Source organism: Rana temporaria, chromosome 6 (assembly GCF_905171775.1).
Source record: "Rana temporaria chromosome 6, aRanTem1.1, whole genome shotgun sequence".
NCBI classification, from domain to species: Eukaryota; Metazoa; Chordata; class Amphibia; order Anura; family Ranidae; genus Rana; species Rana temporaria.
This window is the reverse complement of record NC_053494.1, coordinates 216,017,462-216,038,440: the sequence shown is the minus strand read 5'-3', so window position 1 is coordinate 216,038,440 and position 20,979 is coordinate 216,017,462. Positions and strand designations below refer to the sequence as shown.

Genomic DNA, 20,979 nt, shown 5'->3' with positions numbered 1-20,979 from the left:
ATACCGTGTGTCAAAATAATATTTGGCCTATTTCCAACTGCAATATGTAGATCAAAGTTCTCAGGGACGGTACCTTGGCCATAGGTGGTGCTGTGTTTTTTGTTTCTGCTTAGTGTCTGTGACGGAAGCGTCCAGCACCAGGGCCAATCCTAGGGTCACAGGCGCCTGGGTGCAGAAATATTTCTGGTACCCCAAATGGGTGTGGTCATTTTACTAACCCCCTCCCCTTTGTCAGTGTGAAAGGGCTGTTGGTACATCTCATTACACATTCCATCTGTAGATGGACTACTGAGGCGCAGGAATGGGCAGGGGCTGTGTATCCTATGCAATCTATCATGCCATAAAACATCTAGAGCAGGGGCAGCCCAGAGCACATGTAAAGGGATGCTGGGGATGCCATCCCCCAGCACACAGCACACTGAACACTGTGACTCACCTCAGTTCTCTCTCTGTGCAGCCCGAGATAGAGATGGGAGGCATTCCAACTGGAGTTGGAGGAGGCAGTGCGGGATCCAAGACTCCCAATTCATTCCTGCACATCAGCAGTCACTGAAAACTAGGACCCTTGTGTCAGGAAGAGGAGCGGCCACTCCCCCGAGCACTGCCAGGCTGGACGGGCTGCCCTATGCTCACACATCAGTTCTGGACGGACACACACCTATGCTCAGAACACTAGTTCTGGACAGACACAAACAAGGACAGAAAGAGGGAGGGGAGAACTCTGGCACTTCTGCGCTCCCACCTCTGCAGGTGCCTGGGTGCAAAGCACCCTGTGCACCCTGCCTAGGATCGACCCTTTCCAGCACCCAGCTTGGGTCTTTCCATCAGTATACAGCTTCCTTTAGTCTGGACCCAGGAAACAAGTATTATAGCTGAATATTGCGCCCAAGAACTAGACGATACTAGCTTAGATGCAAACTGTCTCTCACTTTATTAAAGCGGAGGTCCACACAAAAATGGAACCTCCGCTTTTCAGAACCCTCCCCCCTCTGGTGTCACATTTGGCACCTTTCAGGGGGGAGGGGGGTGCAGATACTTGTATAATACAGGTATTTGCACCCACTTCCGGGCATACATAGCCTCAGAATCTGCGAGTATCTACGCCACATCCCGTCCCCCCCGCTGTCTTCTGGGAAACACACAGGTCCCAGACACTGTGAGATTAGACGTCCAGCGCATTCCCCTCCCCTTACATTATATGTCAAGAGCCACCCCACCATCAGAAGTTGAGGCCCCCACTCTCCCTTACATCACAGTGCACCCCCCTTTCCTTATGCTGCTGGGAAGAAGCTGGATGCATTGCTTTAAAAAAGAAAGTAACGGTCTGGAGTAGGACCAGAGGAGGGCTGAAGCTATCCTGCAGCTGCAGGAGAGGTGCAAGGGCCACATGAAATGGCCTGGAGGGCCGGATTCGACCTGCAGGCCTTGTGTTTGACACCTGTGATTTATGCCCTCCCCCGAGGAGGACAATCCCCTCTTGGGGATATTAGCATGACAATACACACAGTAGACCAGGGTTAGGCAACCTTGGCCCTCCAGCTGTGGTGAAACTACAAGTCCCATGAGACATTGCAAGACCCTGACAATCACAGGCATGACTCCTAGAGGCAGAGGCATGATGGGATTTGAAGTTTCACCACAGCTGGAGTGCAGAGGTTTGCTACCCTTGCTCTAGACAGTAATGAACAGCCAACATTAACAGAAACAACAATCAAATTAAACCGTAGGCTAATCAACATAAACACATAACATGCCACAGTTTGATAACAAGTGGACACAATAATAATCACATCTCCAAGAGATGCTCAGACAGACAGAAACAATAGGTGACTCAATTAACAATGGGAATTCACACCTAGGAGGTACACAATGGGAGAGACATACTTAGCAATAAACACATAACACCGGGATACTAAAGTTTTTTTTTTTTAAACAAACATGTCATACTTACCTCCATTGTGCAGTTCTTTTTGCACAGGGTGGCCCCGAACATCCTCTTCTAGGGTCCCATGGAGGATCTCGCGGCGCCTCCCCACAAGAGCTAACCCTCTCTGGGAAGCTCTCTCCTGAGGGGGTAACCTAGCGGACGCTATAACTTTTGTGCAAACCAATCAATATACGCTTATTGTGATTTTTTTTTTTTTTAACAAAAATATGTAGAAGAATACATATCGGTCTAAACCCAGAAAAAAAAATTATATATTTTTGGGGGATATTTATTTTAGCAAAAGTAAAAAATATAGCTTTTTTCAAAATTGTCGCTCTTTTTTTGTTTATAGCGCAAAAGATAAAAACCGCAGAGGTGATCAACTACCACCAAAAGAAAGCTCTATTTGTGGGGGAAAAAGGACGTCAATTTTGTTTGGGAGCCACATCGCACAACCGCGCAATTGTCAGTTAAAGCGACGCAGTGCCGTATCGCAAAAAGTGCTCTGGTCAGGAAGGGAGTAAATTCTTCCGGGGGTGAAGTGGTTCAACCTTTAAAAAAATTAATTCAGCACAGAAGGTCCACACTTACTTGGGAAGCTAATTCTTTTTTTTTTTAAAGCGTTCCTTTTCATCTGTGTTTGGCTGGTCCCAAACTGCACCAGGCAGGATGACTTCCCCCAGAGTTTACCTCGTTCTGTACCAGACCCGTATCCTGGATGAAGGTCTGGTATAGGTGTGTGCCTCCTAGATTATTGGTTAGCGGAGAAAGGTCAACAAAGAAGTATCTCTAACATTTATGACCAGTGGGACCAGGGACCACTTGCGTCAGTAAACTGTTAAAAGATCAATGACCTTTACAATAGTGGTCATGTTTTTGGTTTGTCTAGGAACCCCTAGCAACCACTGGAAGAATCTTGGATGGGAAACATTAATCTAGGCCAGGGGTCTCCAAACTTTCTGAAACAAAGGGTCAGTTTACTGTCCTTCAGGCCCTGTACACACGATCGGACAAAACCGATGAAAACGGACTGAAGTTCAGTTTCTTGGGTCCAAACCGACCATGTGTGGGCCCCATCGGTCAGTTATCCTTCGGTCCAAAAATGTAGAACTTGCTTTAAAATTCAACCGATGGACTCCTTACCGATAGGTCAAAACCGATGGTTAGTACGCAAAACCATCGGTCCGTTCTCATCAGATGGACCGACCGTGTGTACACGGCCTCAGACTTTAGTGGGGGCCACACTGGTCAGCGGGAATATAAAACTTTGCTGGCATCAGTGGGAGAAAACCATGCCCCATCTTTGGTATTAGGGGGAGGAATAGTGCCCCATTGTTGGTGTCAGTGGGAAAAATCCCCCCCCCTCCATTTTTGGTGTCAGAGGGCAGAATAGTGTCTCATATCAGTGGGATGAAGTGTGCCCCAAGGGCCAGATAACGGCAGGCAAAGGGCCACATTTGGCCCCCGGGCCGCAGTTTGGAGACCCCTGATCTAGGCCATTACTGGAAGCTAGAGCATTTAAAGACTGGCTCTACATCATTACAAATGTCAGAAGCTGACTATGACTTTCTTTTCCATAGGTGGGACTGCATCCAAACAGAGGGGCTTTGTGGGGTGTATCCGTTACCTCCAACTGAATGGCCAGACATTTGATCTGGAGGAAAAAGCCAAAGTCTCTCCAGGGATCAGGCCGGGCTGTCCTGGCCATTGCAGTAGCTATGGAAACCTTTGCCACAACAACGGAAAGTGTGTGGAGAAACGCAATGGATACACCTGCGACTGCACAAACTCCGCCTTTGAGGGACCTTACTGTAAGAAAGGTGAGGCGTGTATTGTCATTGGAGGAATAACCTGAGTGTGAATTCACTTCCTGTTCAATGTCATCAAGTCAACCTTTCCCAACCTTTTTAAAATGAAGGAACCCTTGAAAAAACTTCTAGATCTCAGGGAATCCCTGCCAATAACTTCTATATCTGCTCGTTGAACATTGCAGAACATTGCTGTGATTAGTAGGTGGAGATATAAGAATAAGTAAAAGATTAGGGAATGTGACAGACTTATGCCGCGTACACACGATCGGAAATTCCGACAAGAAAAGTCAGATGTGAGCATTTGGTCGGAAATTCCAACCGTGTGTAGGCTCCATCAGAATGTTTCTGTCGGAATTTCCGCCAAGAAAAATTTGAGAGCTGCAATCCCGACGCACCAAAAACCATTCATGCTCGGAATCAAGTCGACGCATGCTCGGAAGCATTGAATTTCATCTTTCTTGGCTCTTCGTAGTGTTGTACGTCACTGCGTTCTTGACGGTCGGAATTTTCGGTGACCGTGTGTATGCAACACAAGTTTGAGCCAAGAATCCATGGTTTTCTTGTCAGATTTTCCGATCGTGTGTATTAGAGTATTTGATACCCAGGGATGCTCTATACAACACTACTGGTTGCAGTAGTAATAGTTAAATTAAAATGTGTTATTAATAATAGAAATGTCTAGAAAATAATCCAGACAGTAAAAACTGTAGTGTGAACCTGCATTGGATTTCAGTGGAAAAATTACCCACTTATTCAGATGGTCAAATGAAAGGACCCTCTTAACACTGGTGATGAGGGGGAACCTCCATCCCCGCCCACCTATATTGGGAATAATATTCCTTATATTAGTGGTCAGTGGAAGGAATACTTTTTACATTTGGGATAAAGAGGAACAATGTTCCTTACATTGGTGGCCAATGAAAACGATCCTCCTTACACTGTGAGAATGATAATCCTTACTTTGGTGGTCAGTTGAAAGAATGCTCCTTACATTGGTGGTGAGTGGGAAGAATGTTCATTACATTGGTGATCAGTGGGAATAATGTCCATTACATTGGTGATCAGTGAGAAGAATGTCCCTTACATTGGTGATCAGTGGGAAGAATGTCCCTTACATTGGTGATCAGTGAGAAGAATGTCCATTACATTGGTGGCCAGTGGGAAGAATGTCCCTTACATTGGTCAAGAATTTCCATTACATTGGGGAAGAATGTCCCTTACATTGGTGGCCAGTGGGAAGAATGTTCATTACATTGGTGATCAGTGGGAAGAATGTTCATTACATTGGTGGGCATTGGTAAGAATGCTTCTTACATTTGGGTTAAGTAAGAACAATGCTCCACCCATTGGTGGCCAGTCGAAAGAGTGCTCCTTACATTGGCAGCCAATGAAAAGGATCCTCCTTACATTGGCAGCCAGTAACAAAAATGTTTATTACATTGGTGGTAAGTGAGAAAAATTACCTTTTCATTGTTTGTCAGTGGTAATAATACCCCCTACATTGGTGGTTAGCGAGAAGAATGTCCATTACATTGGTGACCAGTAGGAAGAATGCTCCTTACATTGGTGATCAGTGGAAAGACTGTCCATTACATTGGTGATCAGTGAGAAGAATGTCTCTTACATTGGTGATCAGTGAGAAGAATGTTCCTTACATTGGTGATCAGTGAGAAGAATGTCCCTTACATTGGTGATCAGTGAGAAGAATGTCCCTTACATTGGTGATCAGTGGGAAGAATGTCCATTACATTGGTGATCAGTGAGAAGAATGTCTCTTACATTGGTGATCAGTGAAAAGAATGTTCCTTACATTGGTGATCAGTGAGAAGAATGTCCCTTACATTGGTGATCAGTGGGAAGAATGTCCCTTACATTGGTGATCAGTGAGAAGAATGTTCCTTACATTGGTGATCAGTGGGAAGAATGTTCCTTACATTGGTGATCAGTGGGAAGAATGTTCCTTACATTGGTGATCAGTGAGAAGAATGTTCCTTACATTGGTGGCCAATAGGAAGAATGCTCCTTACATTGGTGGTCAGTAGCATGAGTACACCTCATATTGGTGTTTGATAGACAAATACTCCTTGCATTGGTGATCATTGGTAATAATGCTCCATAGTTTTATGGTCAGTGGGAAGAATGCGCCTTATGCCCCGTACACACGGTCGGAAATTCCAACGGAAAAATTGAGAATCTGCTCCCAATCTATTTCTGTCTGAATTCCCGACAGAAAAAGTCAGATGGAGCATACACACGGTCGGAATCCCCGACCAAAAGCTCCCATCTGACTTTTTCTGTCGGGAATTCCGACAATGTGTACGGCTTTAGATTTGTAGTCAGTGGGAGCAACAACCCGAAACCCCCCCCCCCCCCCCGGTCCTTGCAGGAAGCTGGGCAAATTATTGGTATTAGTAGCTATTTATCTGAGAGTCAGAAATTGCTCATTGCTCAAGGAACCCCTACCAACCTCTGGAGGAACCCCAAGGTTCACAAAACCAAAACCTGGTTGATTAGGGCCTTTGAGTGGTGGATTCCAACTCTTTATATTTTTATGGTAGTTTGGAGCTTGTCCCACACAGGACATCTCATTCAGTTTTGTTCTTGCTTCTTTTTAAAAACCTTGTCTATATTTCTGTTGTCTTTCTAGAGGTTTCTGCAATGTTTGAAGCTGGGACCTCGGTCACCTATGTTTTCCAGGAGCCGTACCCAGTGTCCAGGAACGCCAGTGCCTCAGTCTCAGCGATATACGCGGACACAGTGATATCCAGGGAAAATATCGCCTTCAGCTTTCTAACAGCTCAAGCTCCGAGCCTCTTACTCTACGTCAACTCCTTCTACCAGGACTACCTGGCTGTACTGCTCTGCAGGAATGGTGAGTCTCCTACATGTCCTGTATATTCCACAGCAGAGCTTATTCGGCCTCTTGTTCTGGGATTAGCAAATATTGTCTAAATCGGGGGTCTCCAAACTTTTCAAAGAGACAGTTTACTGTTTTTTAGATTTTAGGGGGGTCGGATTGTGGCCAGTAGGGGTAGAAAATGTCTCAGGCCCATCAGTAAGAGTAAACACGGCCTCAGGGTTGGTAGAGCCCCATCAATGTTATCATTAGGAGAAATAGTGCCCCATCATTGGTGTCAGTGGAAGGAATAGTGCCCCATCATTGGTGTGAGTGGGAGGAATAGTGCCCCATCATTGTTGTCAGTGGGAGGAATAGTGCCCCATTATTAGTGTCAGTGGGAAGAATAGTGTCCCATCATTGGTGTCAGTGGGAGGAATAGTGTCCCATCATTGGTTTCAGTGGGAGGAATAGTGTCCCATCATTGGTGTCAGTGGGAGGAATAGTGTGCCATCATTGGTTTCAGTGGGAGGAATAGTACCCAATCATTGGTATCAGTGGGAGGAATAGTGCCCCATCATTGGTGCCAGTGGGCAGAATAGAGCCCCATCATTGGTGCCAGTGGGCGGGATAGTGTCCCATCATTGATATCAGTGGGACGAATAGTGTCCCATCATTGGTAACAGTGTGAGGAATAGTGCCCTATCATTGGTGTCAGTGGGAGGCACAGTGGCAGCATTGGGAGCATTTGATGGCACAGTGGCAGCATTGGGAGTATTTGATGGTACAGTGGCAGCATTGGATGGCACAGTGACAGCGTTAGGAGAATTGGATGACACAGTGGCAGCATTGGATGCACAGTGGTAGCATTGGATGGAACAGTGGGAGCATTTGATGGCACAGTGGTAGCATTGGATGGCACCGTGGGAGCATTGGGAGCATTTGATGGTACAGTGGCAGCATTTGATGGCACAGTGACAGCATTGGGAGCATTGGATGACACAGTGGCAGCATTGGATGGCACAGTGGCAGCATTGGATGGCACAGTGGGAGCATTGGATGGCACAGTGGGAGCATTGGGAGCATTGGATGACACAGTGGCAGCATTGGATGCACAGTGGCAGCATTGGATGGCACAGTGGCAGCATTGGATGGCACAGTGGGAGCATTGGGAGCATTGGATGACACAGTGGCAGCATTGGATGCACAGTGGCAGCATTACTGGCACAGTGGGAGCATTTGATGGCACAGTGGCAGCAATGGGAACATTTGATGGCACAGTGGGAGCATTGGATGGCACAGTGGGAGCATTGGATGGCACAGTGGGAGCATTGGATGGCACAGTGGCAGCATTGGATGGCACAGTGGGAGTATTGGGAGCAGTTGATGGCACAGTGACAGCAGTTGATGGCACAATGACAGCGTTTGATGAGCACAGTGGGTGCGTTTGATGGCACAGTGAGGTGGCAATTGATGTTTATTTTTAGAATTTTTCAGTTTGTTTGCACCCCCCTAAAAATTTTGAGCACCAGCCCCCACTGCTGCAAAGGAGCTGGGGAATCTGGGGACTGGCTAGCTTGCGATCCTGACCACCATCCACCATTTAGCGATGCTTGCTATAGACTACTAAAGATAGTTTATTTTATCCTGATTGAGTGACCGGTGCACTTTAGTTCCGCATGCTTCGCGGATATTCCACGCCGTGACTTCCTCACCCCCTTGCATTATGTCAGAGAGAGAGAGAGAGCGCCAGGATCCTGCGGCTCAGGAGATAAACGCGTTAGTCGTTAAGTTGATTACCCCATCAACCCGACAAGCTGAGAGCGCGCTTGTAATTTTGTAAACAAATCTCAAAACTCATTTGTGTGGTTTTTTTTTTTGTTTGTTTTTTTGTGACAGTTTACACACTTTTTTTTTTTTTTCTTGAGTCAGAATTAAAAGGCTCCCAACGAGCTGAAGAATCCGCGTCTTCATATCGCCAGATGCCTTTCCAAACGGCAAATTTACCAAATAAAAGTCCCCAGAGGCAGAGCGCTAATTAACAAACAGGTTTTCAGGCCAGCTGTTCGGAATATCGCGTCTTGTTTTTTTTTTTCTTTCTTTAAAACATTGATGCAGTAATATTCGAGTACTGCGGTTTAAGACCAGCAAGACACCGGCAGATATCTCAAGGCTGAATGACAGCAGGAATGACTTGCTTGGATGTTATAAGGCATTAAACGGGAGAGATGCCTCTCCTAAATCACCGCAATGTTGCCATGTAAGCAAAAATTCCACCGAACGCAATTTGTCCTCTGCAACACTAATATTTGGGAATGTCCTGACCTCCCTTCTTTAATTAGATTCCACCGTAATTATTTTTTCTTTGAGCTCATTAATATCCTCTTCTGAGAGACGGAGGCTTTTTAATAAGTTGAAATGGCAATCTTAATCATTTTAATTGTCAGGCCGGGCAAATTTTTAATCTTGGAGAGGATTCTATAATTCTGACTCGCTGAGTGCCGGTGAGATTTACACGGAATTTTTTTTTTTTTTTTTGCAGTTGACTTACAGATTAGACTGACTCAGGGAATTTTTTAATTTATTAAATTAGAAGGGGGAAAAAAAGTCGTTATTGGACAAGGGGCCAGATTCAGAAAGAGATACGACGGCGTATCTCCTGATACGCCGTCGTATCTCTGAGTTCCGACGGTCGTATCTATGCGACTGATTCAGAGAATCAGTTACGCATAGATGGGCCACATTCTGGTACATTTCCAGCGGGCGGCGCGTAAGCCATTTACACTCCGCCGCCCCAACCTACAGGAGCAAGTGCTGTATTCCCCAAACACTTGCTCCGTAGTTTGGGGCGGCGGAGTGTAAACGGCCCGGCGTATTTCCGTGTATCTCCAAGGGGGCGGCTTCTATTTAAATTAAGCGCCCCCCCCCGATTCTAACGAACTGCACATGCGCCGGGCTTAAAATAGCCCAGTGCGCATGCTCCAGTTCTCGGCGTAAAACGTCAATGACGCCGACGTGTGCGTCATTGACGTAAAGTCGTATTCAAGAACGACTTAGGGAAACGACGTAGCCGACGGAAAAACACGACGCGGACCCGACGCCATACTTAACATGGCCTACGTGGGACTTGCGTAAACTTACCCCTCATATAGCAGGGGTAAGTTTACGCTTACGCAAACGACGTTAGCGACGGTTACGCGACGCGAATTCGTTCGGGAATCGGCGTATCAGGCTCATTTGCATAAACAAATGAGACCTGAACGTAAACGCCATCTAGCGGCGGGTGGAGTAATTACATTTAAGACCTGACAGTGTAAGTGACTTACACATGGCGGATTTTAAGTGTATCTATGCGAAAATGATTCTAAGAATCAGTCGCATAGATACGCGGCCCAAAAAAGAGAGATACGATGGAGTATCCTGAGATACGATGGAGTATCCTGAGATACTCCATTGTTTCCTTACTCAGAATATGGCCCAGATATCCCTAAGATCCGCCGGGTGTAAGGGCCAGATTCACGTACATTTACACCGGTGTAACGTAAGCCATTTACGTTACACCGCCGCAAGTTTTCAGGTTTAGTGCCCGATCCACAAAGCACTTACCTGGAAACTTGCGGCGGTGTATCGGAAATGCGTCCGGCGCAAGGCGGGCCAAATCGAATGGGCGGGTAACATTTAAATTAGGCGCGCGCCCGCGCCGGACCTACTGCGCATTCTCCGTTTCCTAACTCCCGCCGTGCTTTGCGCGAAGTGACGTCATTTTTTCGAACGGCGACGCGCGTAGCGTACTTCCGTATTCCCGGATGGCTTACGCAAACGACGTTAAATTTTGAATTTCGACGCGGGAACGACGGCCATACTTTAGACAGCAATACGCTTGCTGACTAAAGTTAGGGCACCAAAAACGACGACTAACTTTGCGACGGGAAACTAGACTAGTGGCGACGTAGCGAACGCGAAAAACCGTTGTGGATCGCCGTAACTGCTAATTTGCATACCCGACGCTGGTTTACGACGCGAACTCCACCCAGCGGCGGCCGCGCTACTGCATCCTAAGATCCAACAGTGTAAAACAATTACACCTGTCGGATCTTAGGGATATCTATGCGTAACTGATTCTATTCTATCAGTCGCATAGATAGAAACAGAGATACGACGGAGTATCAGGAGATACGCCGTCGTATCTCTTTTGTGAATCTTGCCCTAAGTGTTTTACACCGTCGGATCTTAGGCTGCAATTCCAGGCTGGCCGCTAGGTGGCGCTTCCGTATTTTTACGCGAGGAATATGCAAATGAGGATTTACGCCGATTCAGAAACGAACGACCACCTGGCGCTTTTTTTTTTACGTCGTTTGCGTCCGGCTTTTTCCGGAGTATAGTTACCCCGGCTATATGAGGGGTAGCTAATGTTAAGTGTGGCCGTCGTTCCCGCACCGAGTTTTGAAATTTTACGTTGTTTGCGTAAGTCGTTCGCGAATACGGCTGGACGTAATTTACGTTCACGTTGAAACCAATGACGTCCTTGCGACGTCATTTAGAGCAATGCACACTGGGATGTTTTACGGACGGCGCATGCGCCGTTTAAACAAAACGTAAAAAACGCGGGGTCAACAAAAATTTTAATAAAACACGCCCCCTACATCCCCATTTGAATTACGCGGCCTTACGCCGCAAAACACATACGCTACGCCGCTCTAACTAAGGGCGCAAGTTCTTTCTGAATAAAGAACTTGCGCCCAAAGTTAGAGCGGCGTAACGTATCCCAGATACGTTACGCCGGGCGGACAGATACGCCAATGTATCTGAATCCAGCCCAGTGTGTGTTGTCAAGTCAATTCGCTCTTTAGTTTAGAAAAAAATAATTGAAAAGTAAAAACAAGTGAAAGAAAATACCTTAGTTGTAGCAAAATTATAGCGGGAGTTGTTTGTGTGTGTTGGTAGCACTGGACGTGTTCTGATCATAGTTGGGTTGCTTTGTTGTCTTACTGGTTGGAGGGTTCAATGGTAGTGTTATGTGGGAACCATGTTATGTTCCTAGGCGGATTGAGCTTTGACTGGATGTGTTCTGATTGTAGTTGGGTTGCTTTATTGTCCTTCTGGTTGGGGGTGCAAATGGAAGTGTTTTTGTGTTGCGTCCTGGAAAAGTTGTGATTATAGTTGGGTGCTTTGTTGTCTTCCTAGTTGGGGGTGTAAATGGTGGTGATGTGTGGGAACTGAATTATTGTCCTAGCCTACTCAATTCCTGACTGATGTACTATGGTTATAATTGGGTTGCTTTGCTGTCCTCCTGGTTGAGGGTGCCATGTTGGTGATGTGTGGGGACATGGTTATGGTCCAAGGCTGCTTGAGTTCTGACTGGATGTCCTCTGATCATAGTTGGGTTGCTTTGTTGCCCCTCTGGTTGGGGGTGCAAATGGAAGTGTTTCGTGTTACGTTCCTGGAAATGATGTGATCATAGATGGGTTGCTTTGTTGCCCCTCTGGTTTCGGGTGCAAATGGAAGTGTTTTGTGTTACGGTCCTGGAAATGTTGTGATCATAGTTGGGTGCTTTGTTGTCCTCCTGGTTGGGGGTACAAATAGCGGTGATGTGTGTGAACTATGCTATGGTCCTAGGCTACTTAACTTCTGATTGGATGTATTGTGATCTTAATTGGGTTGCTTTGTTGACCTCCCGGTTGGGGGTGCAAATGGTGGTGATGTGTGGGAGCCATGCTATGGTCCTAGGCTACTCAACTCCTGACCGGATATGTTGTGATCGCAGTTGGGTTGCGTTGTTGTCCTCCTGCTTGTAGGTGCAAATAGAGGTGATGTGTGGGAACCATGCTATGGTCCTAGGCTACTCAACTCCTGACTTGATATGTTGTGATCATAGTTGGGTTTCTTTGTTGTCCTCCTAGTTGGGGGTGCATATTATAATGATGTATGGTAACTGTGTACAGTCCTAAGCTACTCAACTCCTGATTGGAAATGTTGTGATCATAGTTGGGTTGCATTCTTGTCCTCCTGGTTGGGGATGCAAATGGTAGTGATATGTGGCAGCTATGTTATGGTCCTAGGCTATTCAACTCCTGAATGGATGTATTGTGATCTTAGTTGGGTTGCTTTGTTGACCTCCTGGTTGGGGGTGCAAATGGTGGCGATGTGTGGTAACCATGTTAAAGTCCTGGAAATGTTGTGATCATAGTCAGGTGCTTTTTTGTCCTCCTGGTTGGAGGTGCAAATGGTGGTGATGCGTGGAAACCATGCTATGGTCCTAGGCTACTCAACTCCCGACTGGATATGTTGTGATCATAGTTGGGTTGCTTTGTTGACCTCCTGGTTGGGGCTGCAAATAGTGTTGATGTATGGAAACCGTGTTACAGTTCTTAGCTACTCGGCTCCTTACTGGAAATGTTGTGATCATAGTTGGGTTGCTTTGTTGGCCTCCTGGTTGGGGCTGCAAATGGCGGTGATGTGTGTGAACCATGCTATGGTCCTAGGCTTCTCAACTCCTGACTGGAAATGCTGTGATCATAGTTGGGTGCTTTGTTGTCCTCTTGGTTGGGGGTGCAAATGGTGGTGATATGTGGGAATCATGTTATGGTCCTAGGCTACTCAACTCCTGACTGGATGTATTGTGATCTTAGTTGGGTTGCTTTGTTGTCCTCCTGGTTGGGGGTGAAAATAGCCCTTAACCTCCAATCACGAGGCAAACCACACAGAAGTTGAGGGTTAAACATGCAGAGCATAAACTGTTTATTAAGTACATAACATACACCTATACACATAGTTAGGGACACTCCCCTTAGCCTTTTTCATAAAGGGAGTAGGGGACAAGGAAGAACCAATGGGAACTCGACACTTGTACATTCAAACAGAAACTACAGTTGAAACACATACAGAGATTATGGCACACAGGCAGCCCCTCCTTACACATCCCCCGCTGTGATGCATCTCCACACCTTTTGTCTACATGCCATGACATAGTATAATTAAACACAATAACAAGAGGGGGAGGATGGGGAGAAGGAATGCAACTTATATAGGCACATAATTACATTATATTACCACCATTTTGTCCCCAAGTCTCTCGTTCTCTGCTGGTCCATAGTCTGTGGGTAGGAGGCCAGCCCACAGCCCCCTTCAAAACACACAGTGACAGTGGGTTCTTCCCAGTTATTCCCCATAAATGAAGTGCAACCCAGGAACAGACATGCACAGGTCTGCACCTGGAAACACAAGTCGGCGTAATGTGCGTTGGATGTGTGTCTGGCTGGGCGTACGTTACGTTCACGGCGTGCGCAGTGATCCGGCGTAGCTTAGGCAGTTGTGCCGGCGTGGTTGTGAGGCTTGCGTCCACGTCACGGCGCATTCGCAGTTCGTGATACGTACCTGTCTGGCGCTCGGCCCATCATTTGCGTGGGTTCACGCCCACTTCCACCTACGCCGACGTGCGCCTTCGAAATCCACGCTGCGCTGCATTGGCGTGGCGTACGGAGGTTACTCTACGGCGGCGTAATGTGCGCCTTGCTCTTTATGAATCTGGGCCAACATGTTCTCTATCTAAACTCTGATGAAATTTATCGGCATGTCCGATGGAATTACTCGGATGGGGCATACACGCGATCGTAATTTCCGACGGAAAAAGTCCGTACGGGGCTTTAGAAGACTTGTGGATTTTGGATCCCACCTTTGCCTTTTACAGTGTGCATGGAACCTAAATTTGATACATTTTGATTTAATGTAAAAGAGAAAGCTTAAAAAAGTGTGTAAGGTAAAAAAAATACAAATATTGTAAACATATAGCCAGATTGAGAAAGCTTTACGCTGGCGTATCAGTAGATACGCCGACGTAACTCTGAATCTACGCCGTCCTAAATTTAAGCGTATTCTGGAAACCAGATACGCTTAAATTAGGCTAAGATACAAGCGGCGTAAGTCTCCTACGCCGTCGTATCTTAGGGTGCAATTTTTCCGCTGGCCGCTAGGTGGCGCTTCCGTTGAGTTTGGCGTAGAATATGTAAATGACTAGATACGCCGATTCACGAACGTACGTGCGCCCATCGCATTTTTTTTACGTCGTTTACGTATGGCTTTTTCCGACGTAAAGTTAGTCGAACAAATAGCTGGCCTAGTCAATGTTAAGTATGGCCGTCGTTCCCGCGTCGAAATGTTAAAATTTTACGTCGTTTGCGTAAGTCGTCCGTGAATGGGGCTGGACGTAATTTACGTTCACGTCGAAACCAATACGTCCTTGCGGCGTACTTTGGAGCAATGCACACTGGGATATGTACACGGACGGCGCATGCGCCGTTCGTAAAAAACTTCAATCACGTCGGGTCACCAATCATTTATATAAAACACGCCCCCTCATCCGAATTAGGCGCGCTTACGTCGGCCCCATTTCTGTTACGCCGCCGCAACTTAGGACGCAAGTGCTTTGTGAATACAGCACTTTCCGCTCTGACTTACGGCGGCGTAGCGTAAATACAATACGCTACGCCGGCTGAAACATACGTCGCCCTACGTAAATCCATCTAATTTTCCATATTCCTATCTGCCCATTACAATGGAAGTTGCCCTTTGGCACCGATTGTTTTTTATTTTATTTTTTTCATCTTATTGTTATTCCAGCTTATAAAAACCCAGATTCCTATTATTGGACATTATTTGCACATAAATGGAATGTTGAGTTTTATTTCGGGGGGAACCTTCCCCATCTATCTCCAGAACTAAGGAGCGCACTTGTTCCGCCATGAATAAATATCTTATTAAAGGCAGAATTTATTTCCCGGCTGAACTTCAGAACCTTGTTACAATGTAACATGATTGATTGAACCCCCCTATTTATGTCAATGTGTTGCGCACAGCAAGACGATCAACAAAATGTACTCGCAATTTGCATCTATTGTATCTGCTGAGTCGGGAACCAGCGCGGCAGATTGCAGCGCTTTAATTCCTGTCTATTTTAGAGAGAAACCCGCAGCTGTCTGCAATCTTTATTCCCGATAATATCTCAGGAGAGAAGGCGAATATTAGCTGTCACCTCAAATTGACCGATATAAGATTAAGGAACCTTTAGAACCGTCTTTGGAGCGCGGTAATTTATTTCATATAGTGCGTGCGTATATATGGAGTGATCACCTCTGTAGGCACCATCTGTTCACAACGCACATGTGTGATAATGAAACGTTGGCCATGGACTTCCCCCGGGGATTGGGCAGAAATATGGCGGTCTAAAAAAAATATTTTGTGTATTGAATTTTATATTATTTGAATTTTGAGAGATATTAAAGGATCTTTCACCCTCATTTTCCCCTCTTTGGACAAAATATCATATATATATATTAGGGCTGTGCGTTAAACGCGATAATAACGGCGTTAACGCAAACCCATGTTAACGCCGTCAATATTTTTATCGCGCGATTAACGCAGGAGCCCTCGGGGTGGACATGCAGAGTGTGCAGCGGCGCGGCGCGGCTTACCTTCTCGCTGGATTCACAGGCAAGTTACTCACCTTGTCCCTGGATCCAGCGATGCCACCCCGCTGTGTGATCGAGCGGGTCCTCCTCGCTTGGCGGGTCCTCCTCGCTTGGCGGTTCCTCCTCGCTCGGCGGGTCCTCCTCGCTCGATTCACAGTGCCTGTGTGCCGCCGAGCTCCGTTCCCTGCGACGTTACGACGCACGGGAGCGGAGAACGGCGCCAAATTTAAAAAAGTAAACAAACACAATACACACAGTATACTGTAATCTTATAGATTACAGTACTGTATGTAAAAAATACACACCCCCCTTGTCCCTAGTGGTCTGCCCTGTGCCCTGCATGTACTTTTATAAAATAAAAACTATTCTTTCTGCCTGAAAACTGTAGATTGTCCAAAAGTGTCCCTTTATGTCAAAAATGGTTTTAGATCAGCTAGAAAACAGCGATAATAAATTATAATCACTTGCAGAATTGTGCGATATTTGTGGGGAAATTCGTCATAAATTAGATAGATTAATCGTGAGTTAACTATGACATTAATGCGATTAATCGCGATTAAAAATTTTAATCGTTTGACAGCACTAATATATATACATACTGCTGAGTATAAGCCGACCCGAATATAACCGAGGCACCTACCGTATTTATTGGGGTATAGCGCGCTCCCGCGTATAGCGTGCACCCGTAAAGTTGCCCCCCGAAATTCCTGTGGGAAAAAGATTTTTGTACTTACAGTTTTGGTGTCTTGCGCGGCGTCCATCGGCGGCCTCGTCGGGTCCGGCGTCCGTCTGCGGCTTCGGGTGTCCTCTTCGTCGGGTTCGGCGTCCTTCTGCGGCGTCCTCCCCGCTCGTTTCCCGCTTTCCCGCGCCGAGTTTGAATACTGCGCCGGGCATTTACCGAGCGCAGTACACTCGTGTATAGTCGGGCAGGCTCGGCTACTCTCGCGCTCATGTCCTGTACGTCCAGGACTTCAGCGCGAGAGGAGCCGAGACTGCCCGAAGATACACGAGTGTACTGCGCTCGGTATATGCTGGCGCAGTATTCAAACTCGGCGCGGGAAAGCGGGTATCGGCGTATAAAAAAGTGCGCGGTATACGCCGATAAATACGGTATATATATATATATATACACATACTGGAGTATAAGCCGACCCGAATATAACCTGAGGCACCTAATTTTCCCACAAAAAAAAATGGGAAAACGCATTGACTCGTGTAAAGGGTGGGAAATGCAGCAGCTACTATAAGTGGAAAAGAGGGTCAACTGTGCCCGTCTGCAGCCTCATTATGCCTATTTGTAGCTTTACTGTGCCCATGTTCAGCCTCACTATGCCCATTTGCAGCTTTACTGTGCCCATTTGCAGCCTCACCATGCCCATCTGCAGCCTCACTATGCCCATTTGCAGCTTTACTGTGCCCATTTGCAGCCTCGCTGTGCCCACCTGCAGCCTCACTATGCTCATTTGCAGCTTTACTGTGCCCATTTGCAGCCTCGCCGTGCCCATCTGCAGCCTCACTATGCCTATTTGTAGCTTTACTGTGCCCATGTTCAGCCTCACTATGCCCATTTGCAGCTTTACTGTGCCCATCTGCAGCCTCACCATGCCCATCTGCAGCCTCACTATGCCCATTTGCAGCCTCACCATGCCCATTTGCAGCCTCACCATGCCCATTTGCAGCCTCACTATGCCCATTTGCAGCCTCACCGTGCCCATCATTAGACATTAATGGCTGTGAGTTGAGTTATTTTGAGGGGACGGCAAATTTACACTGTTATACAAGCTGTACACTCACTACACAACATTGGAGATACAAATAGGTAGATTCAGGTAGAGTTAGGCCGGCTTATCAGTAGATAAGCCGACCTAACTTAGAATCTACGCCGACTTATGTTTAAGTGTATTCTCAAACAGAGATACGCTTTAACATAACTAAGATAAGATGGCTTGCGCCGTCCTATCTTAGGTTGCAATATTTTGGATGGCCGCTAGGTGGCGCTTCCATTGCGGCCGGCGTAGAATATCTAAATGAGTTGATACGCCGATTCACGAACGTACGCCCAGCCGCCGCAGTAATTTTACGCCGTTTCCGTAGCGCATTACAGGCCTAAAGTTATTCCATCTATTAGGTGGAATAACAATGTTAAAGTATGGCCGCCGTTCCCGCCGCGAGATTCGAATTTTTTACGTCGTTTGCGTAAGACGTTCGCGAATCGGGATTTACGTCGTTTACGTCCACGTCGAAATCAATAGGCCCGTGCGGCGTACGTAACCGCAATGCACACTGGGAAATGTAGTCGCCCGGCGCATGCGCAGTGAAAAAAAAACGTCAAAAACGTGAGGTCAAGCCTCATTACCATCAAACACGCCCCCCTACCGAAAAGTGTCACTGACACTGATAGGCAACATGGATGGGCACAGATAGGCGGCATGGATGGGCACAGATAGGTGACACGGATGGGCACGGATAGGTGGCACGGATAGGTGGCAGGGATGGGCACGGATAGGTGGCATGGATGGGCACGGATAGACAGCATGGATGGGCACTAATAGGCAGCATGGATGGCAGCATGGATGGCAGCATGGATGGGCACTGATAGGTGGCACGGATGGGCATAGATGGGCACTGATAGGTGGCACTAACGTATGTGTTGTACTAATGGATGCCAATCAGTGCCAAACAATGCCTGCCAATCAGTGATGCCCTGGTGGTCTCGGGTGGCATACCTGTGTTTTGCATCCCTGGTGGTCTAGTGGCATCCCTGGTGGTCCAGTGTGGGCATCCTTGGGGGAGCTGTGCTGATAATCAATCAGCACAAACCCCCCCCCCCTGTCAGAGGAGCAGCCGGTCGGCTCTCCTCTACTCGCGTCTGACAGACGTGATTGGACACGGCTGATCACGTGGTAAAGAGTCTCCGACGGATCGGTGTTGCGGGGTGTCAGACTGACACCCTGTAAGGGGTGTACTTACTTTTGGGAGATACTGTATAATATTTTGGAGTTCTAAGTAATTTTTCGAGCAAAAAAATACAGATTTGTACATGTAAAATGCGTGTCAGGAAAGGTTTGGTCTTAGTAGATACAATAAATGTTTTGCTTTCGGGTTTAATGCGCTTTTAGTTGGATTTTGGCGGCAGTCCACTATCTGGAGGAGACTTTCTTCTTGTAGATAAAAGGAAGCTTTTGATACAATGTATCGCCGATGACTCTGTTTCTTTAGAAATGTATCAGCCGGGATCTCATCCTTTTATCAGTAGAAGAAGGAAAGTGGCATTTAAATGGGAATCCGATAATGGAGTCGCTTTATGACGTGCCGGCCAGGCACTCAATTTAGGACAAGTTCCCCCGCGCCGCCTGGGAATTCCGAGATCAACCAATGTGCCGAAATCGGCGTGCCGGAATCCTGTAGGTTCAAGGGCTGGCTGGATGAAGTGTCGGGGTGTCCTTCTGGAACCCCCTCCCCCCACGTCTCAGGGTGTCCTTGTGCTTGAACCCCCCCACGTCTCAGGGTGTCCTTGTTCTGGAACCCCCACATCTCAGGGTGTCCTTGTTCTGGAAACCCCCCCATGTCTCAGGGTGTCCTTGTTCTGGAACCCCATTATCTCAGGGTGTCCTTGTTCTGGAACCCCCCCCACGTCTCAGGGTGTCCTTGTTCTGGAACCCCATTATCTCAGGGTGTAATTGTTCTGGACCCCCCCCCATGTGTCAGGGTGTCCTTGTTCTGGAACCCCCCACCTCTTAGGGTGTCCTTGTTCTGGAACCCCCCCCAAGTCTCAGGGTGTCCTTGTTCTGGAACCCCCCCACGTCTCAGGGTGTCCTTGTTCTGGAACCCCCCCCCCCCACGTCTCGGGGTGTACTTGTTCTGGAACTTCCCCCCACGTCTCAGGGTGTTCTTGTTCTGGAACCACCACATCTCAGGGTGTCCTTGTTCTGCCCCCCCCCCCACGTCTCAGGGTGTCCTTGTTCTGGAACCCCCACATCTCAGGGTGTCCTTGTTCTGGAAACCCCCCCATGTCTCAGGGTGTCCTTGTTCTGGAACCCCATTATCTCAGGGTGTCCTTGTTCTGGAACCCCCCCCCACGTCTCAGGGTGTCCTTGTTCTGGAACCCCATTATCTCAGGGTGTAATTGTTCTGGACCCCCCCCCATGTGTCAGGGTGTCCTTGTTCTGGAACCCCCCACCTCTTAGGGTGTCCTTGTTCTGGAACCCCCCCCAAGTCTCAGGGTGTCCTTGTTCTGGAACCCCCCCACGTCTCAGGGTGTCCTTGTTCTGGAACCCCCCCCCCCACGTCTCGGGGTGTACTTGTTCTGGAACTTCCCCCCACGTCTCAGGGTGTTCTTGTTCTGGAACCACCACATCTCAGGGTGTCCTTGTTCTGCCCCCCCCCCCACGTCTCAGGGTGTCCTTGTTCTGGAACCCCCACATCTCAGGGTGTCCTTGTTCTGAAACCGCCCCCCACATCTCAGGGTGTCCTTGTTCTGGAACTCCCCCCCCCCACGTCTCAGGGTGTCCTTGTTCTGGAACCCCCACATCTCAGGGTGTCCTTGTTCTGAAACCGCCCCCCACATCTCAGGGTGTCCTTGTTCTGGAACTCCCCCCCCCCCACGTCTCAGGGTGTCCTTGTTCTGGAAGCCCCCCCACATCTCAGGGTGTCCTTTTTCTGGAACCCCCCCCCGCGTCTCACGTTAGTCCCTCTGAAGAACGCTTTTCAGAGGGTGTGTGACAAGGAGGGGGTCATGTCGCCTCCTCGCCTAACCCCTAAAAGCCCACATACCCATGCCGGATCCACATGTGTTTGCGCGGCATTGAAGGGCAGTTGTGGTCCCAATTCGTATGAAGTAGTAATGCCCACCGGACACAACAGAGGGGATAATAATCCTCAGAGATCTCTAGGGAATCTTTTATTTAATTTTCTAACTCTTTGATGAGATTTTACACCGCT

General features: G+C 47.6%; 1 protein-coding gene across 1 annotated transcript in view; it reads left to right on the top strand.

Moving 5' to 3' along the window:
- Positions 1-20,979, top strand: part of LOC120944456 (contactin-associated protein-like 5) — a 189,918-nt gene that overhangs the window by 135,643 nt on the left and 33,296 nt on the right. Inside the window, exons 14-15 of the mRNA XM_040358515.1 lie at positions 3,508-3,747; positions 6,386-6,610. Coding sequence (XP_040214449.1) covers positions 3,508-3,747; positions 6,386-6,610 — 465 coding nt within the window. The remainder of the gene's footprint in view (positions 1-3,507; positions 3,748-6,385; positions 6,611-20,979) is intronic.